Here is a 14,314-nt window from a genome sequence, read left to right as displayed (position 1 = left end):
GTTCGTCAAGTGCATTTATTTGTTTTCAATTAATTTAGTGGGTGATCTACTTGAAAAAGTCACGGACCGTGGAGAGCCACGCGACATATTCCTTGCGTTCTTTGACATCCATGTACGATCTGAGCACATCCGCAAGCTCTCCTGTGATGCCAAACGTCTCCAAATAGCCGCTAACGGCTTCTTGCAGGTCTGTGGAAAGGTCTACATAGTTGGGGCCTGTGAATACATCGGATGTATAGAGCTCTGCATTCAATGGCAGAGCGCCGGTATGCATGGAGTGAACTTCGACACCTTCTGAAGAGAGACTGATTTCAAAGGAGAGCGATGAATTGCCCCTAGTAAGAACAAGCTTGGCTGCAACGGGCTCTAAACCCTCGTCCATCATGTCTGCATCCTCATCTGCCTCTATTTCGTCGCCTTCTTGGTCATCTTCTTGCTCTTCTTCGTTACTTTCCTCGTTATCCATTGTCTCTTGATCGTCGTCATCCCCAAGCTCGTTGAGATAAACTTGGCGCACATCAAAGGCCAGGGAAAGCTTTGTTCCATTTTTCTCACCAGAGAGAACCACCAATGCATCACCGGTATTGTCTTTCGAGATGGTCAAACCGTGAGCTTTGAAATGTTCTATAACCTCGGAAGGTACCTCAATGGGGTCCGTTTCAGTCATTTCCTTCTCGTACTTTAACTCAGACTCAATAGCGGCTTTGAGGGCCTTTTCTGGAGTGTTTTTCATTGCACCAGCTGCACGAGAAGCTGAAGAACCGCCAGATGTGGTCATGCCGCTGGCAAATCTCCTTTGGACAGATATTTGAGAAGAAGATGGATTGGCAAATGCAATAGAAATGGCACCAGCACCAGATGTCTGGCTAACTGTCATGCCCAGGGTGAATCTGCGAGCGAGCATGCTCATGGAAAGTGATCTTTTGGCCGTACTTGACATGAAGGAAGTAAATGAAAACTTTCAACACATGCGCGACACTGACCACTATGCGATTTGCAATTCAAGCAAATTGAATTTATAAAATCCAAGCATTGTTTTATTTTGTAAATTTTCAAAATATCACCATTCAAGACCGTAAAACGGATGCAATGGTTTTAGGGTTAGGTTGCTCTTAATGCTTGACACAATGTGAATAGACTGAAATCCCTCAAGTTTATTGTGTTAAAATATTAAATCCGCTCCAAGCGCCTTTCCCTGCCACACAGGAAAAGTCTCAGAATCAACCGTTTTCATGACACACCAGCAGCAAGCCACATTAGCGCCATTTTGGATGTGCAGATTTCCAAATAACCCTAACAATGGGTGCAATTTGCGCCGATTTTAATTTTCTACACGATTTGTAATTACAAGTTGTAGGTTTTTAAAAGGCTCAACCGCAAAACGGTAGTTCTGTGCAACTTGAATGGAAGTTTTACCCTTTTCAAAGTTTTAAAGTAATGGTGTGCCGTGGGTTTCACCACTTGAGCGGCAAAATGACACGTCTCCAGTGTTGAATTAACCACATAATGCAATAGCTCGGCGATTGCGAGATTTGTAAACAGATGCTAAGGAGTTTTATTTATCAGCAATTGGAACACTGGACGACTTCGTATTTTGAAAGAAGCTGATTATTCCAATGCAACTTGCCTTGCACAAGATTCTCAATTAGATCTGGAAGATCATTAATAAAAACGCGGATTTGAGTGGTCGAGTCTCTCTCCCGAACAGTAACCGTTGCAGGGATATTTTCCTGAACCTCCGTAACAGTCTGATGATCAATGGTAACTGCAAACGGCGTTCCCAACTCGTCAGCACGGGCATATTTCTTTCCAACGGTAGCAGAGGAGCAATCAGCTTGCGTGGCAATACCCTTCGATTTCAAAAGAAGAGCAATATTGGAGACCAAATCCTCGAAAGACTTTTGAGAAAGCAATGGAGCAATGAGGACCTTTGTTGGCGCAACAAGCGGGGCAAGAGAAAGAACTGATCGCTGTTCATCTTGAGCCCTAACCCAGTAGCAATGTTCCAACAACGCATAGATTATCCTGCCAATTCCAAAGGACGGCTCGATGACAGCTGGCGTGTATTCTCGAACATGTGTCGTGGTCAGCTCCTTTCGAAGACCCAGCATTTGAGAAGGAACCTCAACAAAATCTGATGGACAAGAGGCGGACGAGCGTTCAGAATTCCATCCTGCAAGGGGAACCGCCACCTTATTGCGATCTAGAGACTCTTGCAAAATTTTCTCCATTAATACGGGATCCTCTTGTGCGAGCGCGATAGCATCGCAAATGAGCTTGGCATCTTTTTTAAATGTAATTCCAATTGCCTTTCGATCCAACTCCGCAACTACACGTAGCTCGGTAACGGGAGTAGAAAGACGCTCTCTTACGACAAGTTTCTCCTTTGTCTTGAGAGAATGAACGGTAAGATCGAACGCAGCGCGATCAGCACATCCGACACATTCGATCCAGCCATACGAAGTAAGCAGCTCAGCATCCCAGCAGTCAGATGCATAATGGGCCATTTCGTTGGACTGGTGCTGACGGAATCTGATGATGTCGGGGTGAAGTCCGATTTTCAGAAGAAACAAATAAATTCGCACAAGAAAGTATCCGAGCGTCGAATTATCAATAATCCCCTTTTCAATTGCATGATCCACGCGTGTCATGCAGACCTGCTCAGATCCGGAAGACTGCATTTCTCGCGACAAAAGCGGAAGCGAATGGAAAGAAACAGACTCGAATTTGGGGTGGAAATTTTTGGCTTCTGGATTTACGTAATGTTCAATTTCGGCCATCAAAAATTCTCTGACGCGGAGCAGCCCTGAACGAGGAGAAATTTCGTTTCTAAACGATTTCCCGATTTGAGCAGAGGCAAACGGCATTCGATCTGAATTTGCCTCAAGAAGACGCTTGAAATTTACGAATTGACCTTGAGCGGTTTCTGGACGCATGAATCCCTTGAGAAGTCCAGAGGGCCCGATTTCTGTCCCAAACATCAAATTGAAGGGTGAAAGGGGAGTAAGTGAATTTCCAAGATCAGAAAGCACACCATAGGATGCAAATTTCGATTGAAGCTCATCCGGAGAAAATCCATCAAGCTTGGCAAGATCCATAGTGGCATCTGCAATGGCCTCTGGCGTGGCATCTGCTGCCTCAATGACATGCTTTTTGATCCAAGCCTTCAAAAGATGATCTGCCCGATAAACATCACCGGTGACACTGTCTCGAGTCATCCAATCTGAAAACCTATCAACGTGTCCAGAGGACTTCAAGACTTCATATGGCGTAAGAATGGTGGTATCAACTTCTAACATTTCCTCCTCAAATACGAAGTGTCTCCTCCAAAGATCAACAATGTTGGCCTGAAGGGCACATCCTGGCGGTCCAAAATCATAAAGCCCAGCAACGCCTAACGGAAATGAAACAGACAGGAATACCTCCATATATGCTAAAGGCAGGGGCGTAGAAAAATTTCTTTTTCAACAGTTCATCAAGTTTAGATCTCCCCTGAAGTGTCAAGGAAGGCCGGCAAAATGTCGAAGCAAGGGAGAGATTCTGAATGGATGTCATCGCCTTCGAAAAAGGAGGGAAGTGAAAAATGTTACTAATTTTGATTTTAGAAATGATGACTAAGAAGCTGGGTGTAAATTACGCTAGTTTTGCGAACATTTTAATTTCCTTTAAAATAATGGACTGGTTCAAAGGTGTCTTGAAAAGCCCTAAATATATTCTTGCCCCAATGGTGGATCAATCCGAACTTGCCTGGAGAGTCATGGCCAGGCGATATGGCGCCCATCTTTGCTACACGCCAATGATCAATGCACGCTTGTTTGTTGAGAACCCTGCCTATAGAAAGGAGCATTTGCCAGATGAGACATTTGATAGACCATTAATTGTTCAGTTCTGTGCAAATGATGCTGAAATGTTTTTGGCAGCTGCAAGGCTTGTCCAAGATAAATGTGATGGCGTAGATCTAAATTTGGGATGTCCTCAAGACATTGCTCGTAGGGGCCATTATGGCTCCTACCTACAGGACGAGTGGGATCTTATCTCAAAGATGATATCCATAGTAGCAAAGGGCATTTCGGTTCCCATTACTGCCAAGATACGAATATTTCCAAGCGTCGAAAAATCGGTTAAATACGCCCAGATGATAGAGTCTGCCGGCGCTTCTCTGCTAACCGTACATGGCCGAATTAGAGAGCAAAGGGGCCATGCAACAGGCCTTGCCGATTGGGCACAAATCAAAGCCATCAAGGAGGCCCTTTCGATTCCAGTTATTGCCAATGGAAATATCTTGTATTTTGAAGACATTGAAAAGTGTATATCCGAAACCGGGTGTGATGGTGTTATGTGCGCTGAAACGCAACTGTATAATCCGGCATTGTTTAGTGGGAAATTCATCCCCGCTCGTGATTTGGCTTTGGAATACCTGGATATTTGTGAAGAGACTCTGGTTCCCTCTTCTTCGATTTTGAGGAGTCATTTATTTAAAATTTTCAAGCATCTTCTTCCTCATCATACAGATTTACGAGAATCGCTTGCCACTGCTCCAGATCTTTTATCAATGCGTGAAATTTCAAAATCATTGGGAGAACGTTTGACCCGAGAGGACAAAGAAGATGAATTCCCGCCATACAATTTTTCAGAGTTCAAACGTATTCCCTTGCAGATGGCCCAACCGTATATTCGCCCTCTTCCAGACCTCTCAAAAATGCCCAAAAAGCGGAAGCTACTTCAAGACATGGCTTGGGCAAATTAGAATTTAACATTTCAGGCCATTAATTAATTAACTTGTTTATTTAAATAAAATAATTTCCCAAATTTTATTTGATTTATGAAGGTTTTTTCCCATGTACATAAGTACGAATTTTCCTGGGAAATGGTTTCACAAGCTCTTTGGCTCAAGTACCCAAATCCTCTGGCAACACATGTATTGGCATCCGATATTTTGAGCAGGACCATCGATTCGGATGGCATCCTCCATACGGTGCGTCTCCTTTTAAAAACATCCTCAGTTCCTTCATGGGGCAAATCGGTAAGCATGGTTTCTCATTGGCTAGTTGATAAACGCGCCAGAGGCGCTTATTGTAGAAAGATCTTCCATTGATCCAGTAAATAGGATCATGACCGTCCAAACTGGAAATATTTCCTATGCAGGGCTGATAAGAGTCGTTGAAGATCAAACTTATCAATGCGATCCAGATAATCTGCACTGGTATGCAGTTTTTTCTTTTTTTAGGACAATTGTAAAAACAAACGCCACGTTTACCTCGAAGATTAGATGGGGTCTCAGACAGACGCTCGAGTCGTTTTCCTACTCCAGGTTCAAGGAAAACCTTTTAAAGTCCACTCAGGGCATTCAGCTCATTTTGGAAAAGTTCTTTGCACCCAGGACACAGCCAAGCACATAATATTAACAGTCAAAATTAAATGTTCACTAATATATTTATGCCGATCCAAGGCCCAGTATAAATTCAAGTCGCCTTATATAATTTACTGCCAGTAAAAATCGGTGCAAAAATCCATATAATTTGACAGGTAACGCTTATAAAACCAGGGTTGAGGGTAGATTTTTGCGGAGAACAATGGTCTTTTGTGACCACTTACTTGTCAACAAAGTAGCATGCATTTTGGATTTGGCGATAGCCGGTAAATTTTAATAAAATTTAATTTCCCAAAATGCATTTGAATGATAAGCGAGATGAAACTTGTGTAGAATATTAAATTAGTTGCGTAAACGTAATTTATTTAAATTTAATTGGTTAAACGGGTTTCTTCTATGGTGCTGAAGCATTTTATCACAGAAGAGTATTTAAAAGAATCTCTGGACAGCTTCTCATTGGATATCGAACCGGCTGTATCTGAATCGCAAAATTCGAGCACCAAAAGGGAAAGGAAGTTTGCCATTATTACGGTCTTAATTTGCTCCCTTCTCTCACTTCTTATTTTACTTGTGCTGTATCAAAAAGACTCTTTTATATCGACATCTACAGTTATCATACCTGCTTCCATTTCGGAAAATGTTATTCCGTGTCAAGGCCACACGTATCCTCTTGAAAAAAGCCATGACAATTTTTCACATGCCAACAAGCATGCCATCATTATCGATGCTGGGTCCCAAGGCACCCGAATGCACATTTATGAGCTAGAATTTTGCAACGAGTTTCTAATTGCAGTGCATAAGGACTATTTCTCATCCATCTCGGTCTCATTCTCATCATTAGCTGCCACGCCTAGTCCCTTCATTATAGGCCCCAAGCTCATCGACCCGCTGCTCTCAAATGCTTTGAAGCTTATTCCAGAAAATGAGCACTCAACTACCCCTATAGCTTTGAGAGCTACTGCGGGAGTCAGACTCCTTCCAAAAGAGCAAGTAGAGGCGCTTTTATCAGGGGCTAGGCAAGCACTTTCCAATTACCCTTTCCTTCTTGTCGACGACACGAGAAATTCTGTAGAACTGATATCCGGAATTTCTGAAGGAATATGGGCGTGGATTTCGATCAATTTCCTGTACAATAATTTGCTGAACGACTGTGGTTGCAATATCACCCTGGTATCAGCAAAAAACTCTTCAACCTCAATCCAAGTGCAGGAACAATCCAGCAATTCAGTTATTGACCTGGGTGGAGTTTCATTGCAAATCATCTCTGAGATTTCTCAAGAGGAGGCCCAAATGCTTGCCAGAATGGATGCTCGCCTTGCCAGTGGATTTCCGGTGAACAGTCCACCTCTTAACCTTGTACATCCAGTGCGATTCCAAGGCAAGCAGTACTTGCTTTTTGTGCACTCTTTTCTTAACTATGGCTATCAAACAGTCCGCTCTTTAGTTTTATTATCTATTTGCAATTCCGTACTGGGTACGTCGTTTGTATCCATATCGTCCACTGAGCACCAAAAGGACATTTTAGCTAGCGGAAAAACATTTCCAGCCATCGTTGCCCATCCCTGCTTTACCAGTGGTACTTTAGCCGAGCCCATGAGTGTATTAGTTTCTAAGACCTCTGAATATCCCAGTTCCGCTTATGTCGATATCACGAGCTCTGCACAATCCTCTTGGAGTCGGTGTAACGCAGTCGTTTCGTCTGTTTTGGACACAAAGTCCTGTAAATACCCTCAATGCTCCTTTGATGGGGTTCCATTTCCTCGTTCCATGTTGAAAAGAAAAAACGAAATCATCAATCTGTCGTCGCACTTTTCATCAATTCTGGGCCCGATTCTAAGACTTCTGCCAACATATGGCTGCTCTGAAGGTGGTTTCACTTTCGTATGGAAAAGAATATTTAAGAAAACCCCCAGCGGCGGTAATACATACCAAGGCCGTCCTTCGTCTTTTACTCATAAAGACATTTCGCTTAGTGACATTGAACGCCTAGGCAGGATTATATGTTCGCCTCTTTTTACAGAAACGAGGTACCCCGATATTTTTGAAGCTTTTCAGAATTCTCATCCCTCAATTCTCCCAAATCTTTGCCTGGATCTAAGCTACATTTATGTCATGATGACTAAGGGGTTTCATTTGCCAAAAAAAGGGCCTGGCTCTTTTTTGCGTATTGAAATGGAAAATATCGGAAATGCATATCCTTGCTGGACACTTGGTGCGGCAATGAGTTTATTTAGAGCAGAGGAGCATTAATTATTATAATTGTAAAGCTAAGCTTACAAGCGCGAAATCATTGCCATTTTGCCATAAGCTACCAATTGATTAAATCTTTTTCATTTGATTACATCGAGGTGGAACAAAGTTAAATCAGCTGGAACCAATAATAAACCCATGTTTTAAAGGCTGGAGATCGGCTGTAAAACAAGAATGCGTGTCTTTCCTGAAGAGTCTGTATGGAAGGACGGCACGGCAGAGGCCCCAAAAAGCCCCGAGATATACTGCGCCAATGGCTTTCTCTGATGATCCCCGCCAATTTCAAGCACCAAAATCCACATCTTGGAGTGCTTTGATAGGCCATGCACGCGAGAAATTATTGCCTTGTGGATATGTATGCCCTCTGTGCACAGCCCATCAAGTGCTTGGGCCGACTCCCACGATCTTACAGAGCGAGGAAGCAAATTTATTGCCGCAGTCGGAATGTACGGCGGATTTCCAATCCAAACATCCATTGGGGTTTCCATCGATTTGCAGAATTGCAGATTCAATCCTATTTGGACATCCCTCTCTGACAATAAATCCACTGTTTGGAGATCAATTGGCGTATGGTTGACAAAATCAACTTTCATTTGCCTTTGAAGCGACCGTATATTTTCAGCAGCAAGGGCCATTGCCTTTGGATCGATGTCAATCAGTTGGATGGCGATGTTTTTGGGAGATCCTCCGAAAATGGTAAGAAAACTGCCAAGAAGGGAGAGCCCAATGCATCCGCTTCCTCAAGAAAAAATACATTTCATACCTGAACAGAAATCAATAACACGGAGGGGCGTGTTTGGAGAGATGCGCGGGAAAATCATTTCCGTAGAGATCTTGTGCAGCCATTCTTCTGTTTCCCAGCGAGGAATCAAAATCGGAGCCTTTGAAATAAAAGACCATCCGCAAAATGGTTGTGTGCCTTGCGAGGTGAAAAATGACCTTCCTACCAATGATATATGCAATCGGCTTTCTTAGCCATCTATGTTCATGTGTTGCTCGATTGACCCATCTGACAGGCCTGCGTGGGCGCTTAAATTCTTGTGAAACATCTCCATGCTTTGCATGCTGGGTGAGCCATCGGCGAATAGTAGCAAGTGAGGACATGCGAAACAGGCGAATCCTTGAGCGAATTTTTTAAAATGAGGGCTGCCCTTTCTTTAAAGCTCGTATCCGCTATTTGCTCTGCTGCGATGCCTTTCTCGCCACCTCCTTGGATCTGGCGTCAACCTCAAATGAAGGACAGCTGGGACTTTCCATCCAGTCTCGCGATTTCTCGATCATGGAGGGATGTTGATGCCTTTTGCAATCATTTGCTTTCTTCGCCCGGGGGATCTTCCAAGGGGCATCCCCTTTTCATAGATATCGGCATAAAAAAATCCATAAAAGACAAGCTGAACCTGTACTCCACACCTCCATTTGAATATATCATTTTTGGAACTCTTGATGCAATCATGCTAGTACTACACGGCTATCCAAAAAAATTGACTGAGATGGCTAATTTTAAAAGACTACTGAAGCACGGGCTAGTTTCGAAGCTTTATTGGTTTGGACCCGGAATGGAGTGTAAAAACTCCCCATACACCATCATGGTGGGCAAGGAGTTAGGAAAGACATGGTGCAATCTTGAACTATTTTTCAAAATGCTCGATATAAAATCCGTAGAGAAAAAGCCTCTTCCAGATTCCCTTTTGTCGTTAATTACACTCGATAATGTGACAATGTGGAAAAGAAACTCTCCTCAATATTTATCCCGGACACTCCTACCGTCAGCCTCTATGGTTTCCCCTGTTGAGCTACAGACTTCACTGTGTGAATTATTTTCTAAAATCTCGCTGTTCAGGAGTATAATTAGGGATGCCCAACCGAATCTTTTATGGATGAGCGAAGAGGACGAATGCGAATTTTCCAATTATTATTCAAGTGACATAGGGAAACTCGGTTAATGCCGGCCGCCATGTAGACAAAAATTTTACAATAAATCTAGAACTTACAGCGTGGTGCCACCCCTTTTTCGCCTCTATTTTGGTGGCAAAATTATCTAGCGTTCTTACAATGCCTAATGCTTTTATTTATTTTCAGACAACTTTCTTTCGAAAAGTTAGCATTTTAATAGATGTTACAATAGGATGGTGGTGCAACGTCATCGAATCACTGCGATACAATCATTCATTGGTAGCTCAATTATCTTTTAAGTTTCAAAGGACAGAATAAGCTATAAATTAGCAATATCATTGATATCGGAAATATAAAATGCCCCTCCCCCCTCTAAAACATTTCTGACACTCGAAATGCTTAATTTAAGCATACTCAGGAGCAATTTAAAAGCTTCTGGAAAGAATAAAGGAGATCTTGAGGTGAGATCCGCTTCGAAGCGTCTCCTTGCAACAAGCCTTCTATGATGGAGATGAGAGCACATGAAATCTCAGCAGGAACTGTTTCTCCAGATGGCAAAAGTAAACAAGATGAATTGGACAATGACAGTTTCCATGGATTCTGTCCACACTCAAAAAACCCTCTTTTAATGGCAATAAGCCTAGGAACAGATGAAGTGATCCCCCCAAAAGGGGAACACCCAGTAATTAATGACCATAGGGTGACACCAATGGCATACGCATCGCCACCTTTGATGGCCTCAATGGAGGGCACGGCCGACAAAAGCAGGTCTGGAGCTAAATAAGCCTGCGTCCCACAAGAATCCATTAGAACGGGAGAGTGCAATGTTGAGAGCCTGATTGTCGAACTGAAGTCGCCCAATTTAACTTGTAAACCTCCGTGATTCGAAAAAAAAGGAAAAAGGTTGTGAGGCTTGATATCACCATGGATAAAATTCAGTTCAAACAACGACACTAGCATTGAAGAAAGCTGATGTCCGGTCTTTAAAATAAAATCAGAGGTGATAACTTTTTTGGGAACATTGGCAAGTGAGCCATTTTCTCCCAATTCTATCAGCAAAACAACTTGAGAATATCTAATATCATCGGTCGATAGATACGAGGCATTGACATTGTCGGTTCTGGTGATGAAAAACATGAAATTTTTATAAACTATCAGCACCCCAAAGGCCTTTAACCCCAGAGAGGGAGACGACTTGAAGAATTCAGATTGGAAGTACAGTTCGCGAAGTGCAATGAACAGCGCATTTGGATCTTCTCTATGGAAAACTTTTACTGCCAATTTTTCTATATTATCGGATGTGTTTCCATCCAGGGTATCATTGGTAGTCTTACTATTGCGCAAGTCTTTCGGATAAAGGCTAATTGAAGAAATGGCCTCTTTTAAGGGTGCACAGCCCTTGTAGACATTTGCATGGTTTCCTTGTCCAAGAAAGAGCCTTTTCTTAACGTCAATTGAATGAGGGATGAGATCCTTCCACAAAGCACCGTCTACTGGGCTCATTTCAAAGAATGCAAATAACACATCCTGGTTTTTTGGAGTCCCGTCAACATTCTTTGAAGGATTGTTAATATCGATTTTAAGGTAGCTGGTAGGCAGGGGGAGTGGCGAGGATGGCGGTGATAGCATATTTGGATTGGTTTCTGGCTGTAGTTCGGGGCAAGAGGATGAGGGTACATGCATGTCCGGGAAATCAATAAAATGGGTGCTTTAAAATTAGCTTGTAATACACATCGATCAGCAAATGAGCTCGTGGACAACTAACCATTAGCCAATAAATCTAAAGCCAATTTTAATTAGCCTTGCAAAGGAAAATTTTAATTAGCCTTGTAAGGGAAGATTTTAATAAACCTTTTGAATTGACAAAATTTAATTGATTGTTAATGGTATCTTTTAAACGATCATTTCTCACTTGCATAGGGTATTATTTCAGTGGGGCTTGTTTCGAGAGATGGAAAAGTGTTGTTTTCACGCCAATTTATTTCAATGCGCAAGACGTTTGTAGAGGCTCTGTATTCAAGATTTTCACGGAAAATCCCAGCCGCCACATCAGGCTCCAAATCGTCGTCTTCCACTCTGGATCATTCTCTGATTGAAGATGAAAATTGTAGATATATCTTTCAGCCATTGGATGGCTCTATATTTTTGGTGTTGGTTACACTCCCTACGTCTAACGTTGTATTGGATTTTCAGCAACTTCGTTCTCTGGCCACCATTATTTCTAGCATCGCCGGAGAAAAAAATCGTCTGCATGGACTTGAAGATATGATGCGTAATGTGTTCCCTATTATTCATGCTATCGATGAGACATTTTTCCCGCTCTCCATTCCTGACTCGTGCTCGATCTCTGCCGTGCAAACAGCACTGGAGATGTATTCGCAGGCAGAGAAAATGGAGGACCTCGTTATAAAGGACAAAGAAAGAGAGACAAAAGAAAAGGCAAAAGAAAAGCTAAAGCAGTTAGAGGCCATTAGGAAGGAGAAAAAAGCTTCCGCCTCGTCCATGGCCGCTTCAACCCAGCCAGTGATGCCGACTCAGTTGGTATACACCGCCTCTCAATCACCGACAGATAATTACAACAATGGATCTTCTTTTGTTGCTGGTTCTACTTCCAAGTCGGGGGGAATGCAGCTTTCAAAAAAGAAATCGCAAATTCCCTCCACTTTGATAAACACCTCTGGGCCTGTACAAAAGAAAATCGAAGTTGCTTCAATTGAGCAAGTTTCAAGCCGCTCAAAGTATACATGTGCAAGTGATTACTTTTAGAGTTCAATTGGTTGTGTCTGAAATAATTTCTCTAACTCTATTGAAAAGTGGCGGCGTTGAAAGTTTGGAATTGAAAGGGGACCTTGCTGTTCAGGTATTGATATCAGTTGTATTTAGGGTTAGGTTAATGATCCACGTTTCTCTACATCGCCTATTTCTGTTTCATTTAACTCCAAAAGAGAGGGTCTGTTGTTTAAGGTTCCTCGCGTGACTTGCCTCACCTCGTAGACGCATCCAAACATCGACAAGGCAGCTTTCAACAGCAAATCTATTCTCTTGCCAAAGGACCATAAAAAGTCTTTTCCGCAAGGACAACCGATATCTATCCTTAAATGGAGGTACACGTCTAAAGATGAATCCGATATCCCGCTGATTGGTGTTTTGTGCCATTTAATGATCTAGTTAACTGCTGGCCAGAATGTTCATCTCCAGGCACATACTCGTACAGTGCAGAATATGAGTTGAACACCAAGATTGCTGCATTTGTTGAAAATGTGTGCATTCGAATTCCTCTCCCAAGGTATGATCACCCTCATAGATAGTATAGTCAACATCAGCCGACAGTAACCGAATTTTCTGGCTCCTATTCCGTCGTTCCCGGTCGAGAAAATAGCTTTTTGGAATGGAAAATTCCATTGATCGATTCTGAAATGCCATCAGGAACTATCGAATTTAGCCTGACTGGAATTTCTTCAAGCGACGATGGATTTTATCCGGTCTCAATCTCCTTTTCTTCAAGGAAAAGTCTCTGTGATTTTAAAGTTCGTCATGAATTTGTCTAATACTCCGTATTTAGGTCCTGGGGATTTCTGACACAGAGACTAATGCCCCGCTCTCTACTGATGATTATTCATATGAGTGTTCTCTTGTCGCAATGGATTACATTGTCATATAGGGGGGTTTACTTTACTAATAAATTTGTCCCTTTCAATTTTAAATTTTATAAATTTTGATTTTAGTTATTCTTAATTTTATTGAAAATGGTACGTCCCTTTCCCTTAAATATAAACGAGTCGATCCCTATATCATCCATCTCATACTAATTCCTAGGCCGACGATTCAGCTGATCTAAAAAAGCGTCGCACATTCAGAAAATTTTCGTTCCGTGGAATAGAGCTGGATGATTTGCTGGAGATGAAAAATAACCAACTTCTTGATCTCTTTCATGCACGCGCCCGTAGAAGATTCACCCGTGGTCTTAAGCGCAAGCCAATGGCTCTTATAAAACGCCTTCGTAAAGCCAAGCTCGAATCTACAGAACAGGAAAAGCCAGCTGTTGTTAAGACCCATCTGAGAGACATGATTATTGTACCTGAAATGATAGGTTCTAATGTTGGTGTCTATAATGGCAAAACCTTCAACCAGGTTGAAATTAAGCCAGAGATGATTGGCCACTATCTTGGTGAATTTTCCATCACCTACAAGCCTGTCAAGCACGGAAGACCCGGTATCGGTGCAACCCATTCTTCTCGCTTCATTCCTCTTAAATAAATTTATACTGGAGACCCCATTTGTGTATGTAGTAGCTGATATGGTACTTTTAGCAATTTCAGCTCCTGCGATCTTAAAATCAATAAGAGTGTACGGCTACTGGCTAAAAGTAGCTGAGGGTGATGATGATGTGCCGTTAACATGTAGTGATAGATACAATTAGCGATTTATTAAAGTAAATACAGGCATGGAATTGACTATTAAGCCGCCAAGGATTGTGCATACAAGACTTAAATAGATGGATTTGAAGATGGAAACAGAGCCTTCTTTGTTCACCGTGAAGAGAATGGCAAAGACAGCGATCCACTCATGTGAAGTGATTTTAAAGCTTGACAAGTAGAAGAAAAAACAAAGGAACTCCCATAGCATTATGGAAAATAGCAGCATTTGACATTTCTTTAAGACCGATACAAGAAGCCCTTCGTTTTGATCAACTGCTCGATTTTGGATATATGAAATGTCATGATTGATTCCTTTGGACAGAGGGGTACTGTAGATCCCTAAAAAGGATTGAATGTCTATATCCTCCTTAGAAAACTTGCT

At 42.2% G+C, this 14,314-nt stretch overlaps 10 protein-coding genes across 10 annotated transcripts; 6 read left to right on the top strand and 4 right to left on the bottom strand.

Annotated features, from left to right (window-relative positions):
- Positions 1-46: 46 nt before the first annotated feature.
- On the bottom strand, positions 47-940 carry DI09_38p100 (regulatory protein suaprga1; the record flags this gene model as incomplete). The annotated part of the gene is made up of 1 exon (XM_013382313.1): positions 47-940. One exon carries the CDS (start codon positions 938-940, stop codon positions 47-49), a length of 894 nt encoding a protein of 297 aa, XP_013237767.1.
- Positions 941-1,562: 622 nt separating this feature from the next.
- Positions 1,563-3,428, bottom strand: DI09_38p90 (glycyl-tRNA synthetase 1; the record flags this gene model as incomplete). The annotated part of the gene is made up of 1 exon (XM_013382340.1): positions 1,563-3,428. One exon carries the CDS (start codon positions 3,426-3,428, stop codon positions 1,563-1,565), a length of 1,866 nt encoding a protein of 621 aa, XP_013237794.1.
- Positions 3,429-3,607: 179 nt separating this feature from the next.
- On the top strand, positions 3,608-4,747 carry DI09_38p80 (uncharacterized protein; the record flags this gene model as incomplete). The annotated part of the gene is made up of 1 exon (XM_013382339.1): positions 3,608-4,747. The coding sequence occupies one exon, from the start codon at positions 3,608-3,610 to the stop codon at positions 4,745-4,747; it is 1,140 nt and encodes a 379-aa protein (XP_013237793.1).
- A 75-nt stretch (positions 4,748-4,822) lies between these two features.
- On the top strand, positions 4,823-5,399 carry DI09_38p70 (uncharacterized protein; the record flags this gene model as incomplete). The annotated part of the gene is made up of 2 exons (XM_013382338.1): positions 4,823-5,023; positions 5,049-5,399. 2 exons carry the CDS (start codon positions 4,823-4,825, stop codon positions 5,397-5,399), a joined length of 552 nt encoding a protein of 183 aa, XP_013237792.1.
- Positions 5,400-5,767: 368 nt separating this feature from the next.
- DI09_38p60 (uncharacterized protein) lies at positions 5,768-7,621 on the top strand (the record flags this gene model as incomplete). Its single annotated transcript, XM_013382337.1, has 1 exon — positions 5,768-7,621. One exon carries the CDS (start codon positions 5,768-5,770, stop codon positions 7,619-7,621), a length of 1,854 nt encoding a protein of 617 aa, XP_013237791.1.
- Positions 7,622-7,764: 143 nt separating this feature from the next.
- Positions 7,765-8,725, bottom strand: DI09_38p50 (uncharacterized protein; the record flags this gene model as incomplete). Its single annotated transcript, XM_013382336.1, has 3 exons — positions 7,765-8,360; positions 8,385-8,540; positions 8,569-8,725. 3 exons carry the CDS (start codon positions 8,723-8,725, stop codon positions 7,765-7,767), a joined length of 909 nt encoding a protein of 302 aa, XP_013237790.1.
- Positions 8,726-8,760: 35 nt separating this feature from the next.
- DI09_38p40 (uncharacterized protein) lies at positions 8,761-9,564 on the top strand (the record flags this gene model as incomplete). The annotated part of the gene is made up of 1 exon (XM_013382335.1): positions 8,761-9,564. The coding sequence occupies one exon, from the start codon at positions 8,761-8,763 to the stop codon at positions 9,562-9,564; it is 804 nt and encodes a 267-aa protein (XP_013237789.1).
- Positions 9,565-9,928: 364 nt separating this feature from the next.
- Positions 9,929-11,197, bottom strand: DI09_38p30 (putative IKK epsilon kinase; the record flags this gene model as incomplete). Its single annotated transcript, XM_013382334.1, has 1 exon — positions 9,929-11,197. One exon carries the CDS (start codon positions 11,195-11,197, stop codon positions 9,929-9,931), a length of 1,269 nt encoding a protein of 422 aa, XP_013237788.1.
- Positions 11,198-11,434: 237 nt separating this feature from the next.
- On the top strand, positions 11,435-12,682 carry DI09_38p20 (subunit delta of coatomer; the record flags this gene model as incomplete). The annotated part of the gene is made up of 4 exons (XM_013382333.1): positions 11,435-12,252; positions 12,281-12,374; positions 12,404-12,487; positions 12,509-12,682. Coding segments are annotated over 4 exons (1,170 nt in total), but the record flags the coding sequence as incomplete, so codon positions are not given.
- A 578-nt stretch (positions 12,683-13,260) lies between these two features.
- Positions 13,261-13,771, top strand: DI09_38p10 (40s ribosomal protein S15; the record flags this gene model as incomplete). The annotated part of the gene is made up of 2 exons (XM_013382332.1): positions 13,261-13,263; positions 13,331-13,771. The coding sequence occupies 2 exons, from the start codon at positions 13,261-13,263 to the stop codon at positions 13,769-13,771; spliced, it is 444 nt and encodes a 147-aa protein (XP_013237786.1).
- Between the last annotated feature and the right edge of the window lie 543 nt (positions 13,772-14,314).

The sequence above is a fragment of the Mitosporidium daphniae genome (assembly GCF_000760515.2).
Source record: "Mitosporidium daphniae strain UGP3 chromosome Unknown contig-38, whole genome shotgun sequence".
Lineage (NCBI taxonomy): Eukaryota > Fungi > Microsporidia > Mitosporidium > Mitosporidium daphniae.
This window is presented reverse-complemented; position numbering and strand designations above follow the sequence as displayed.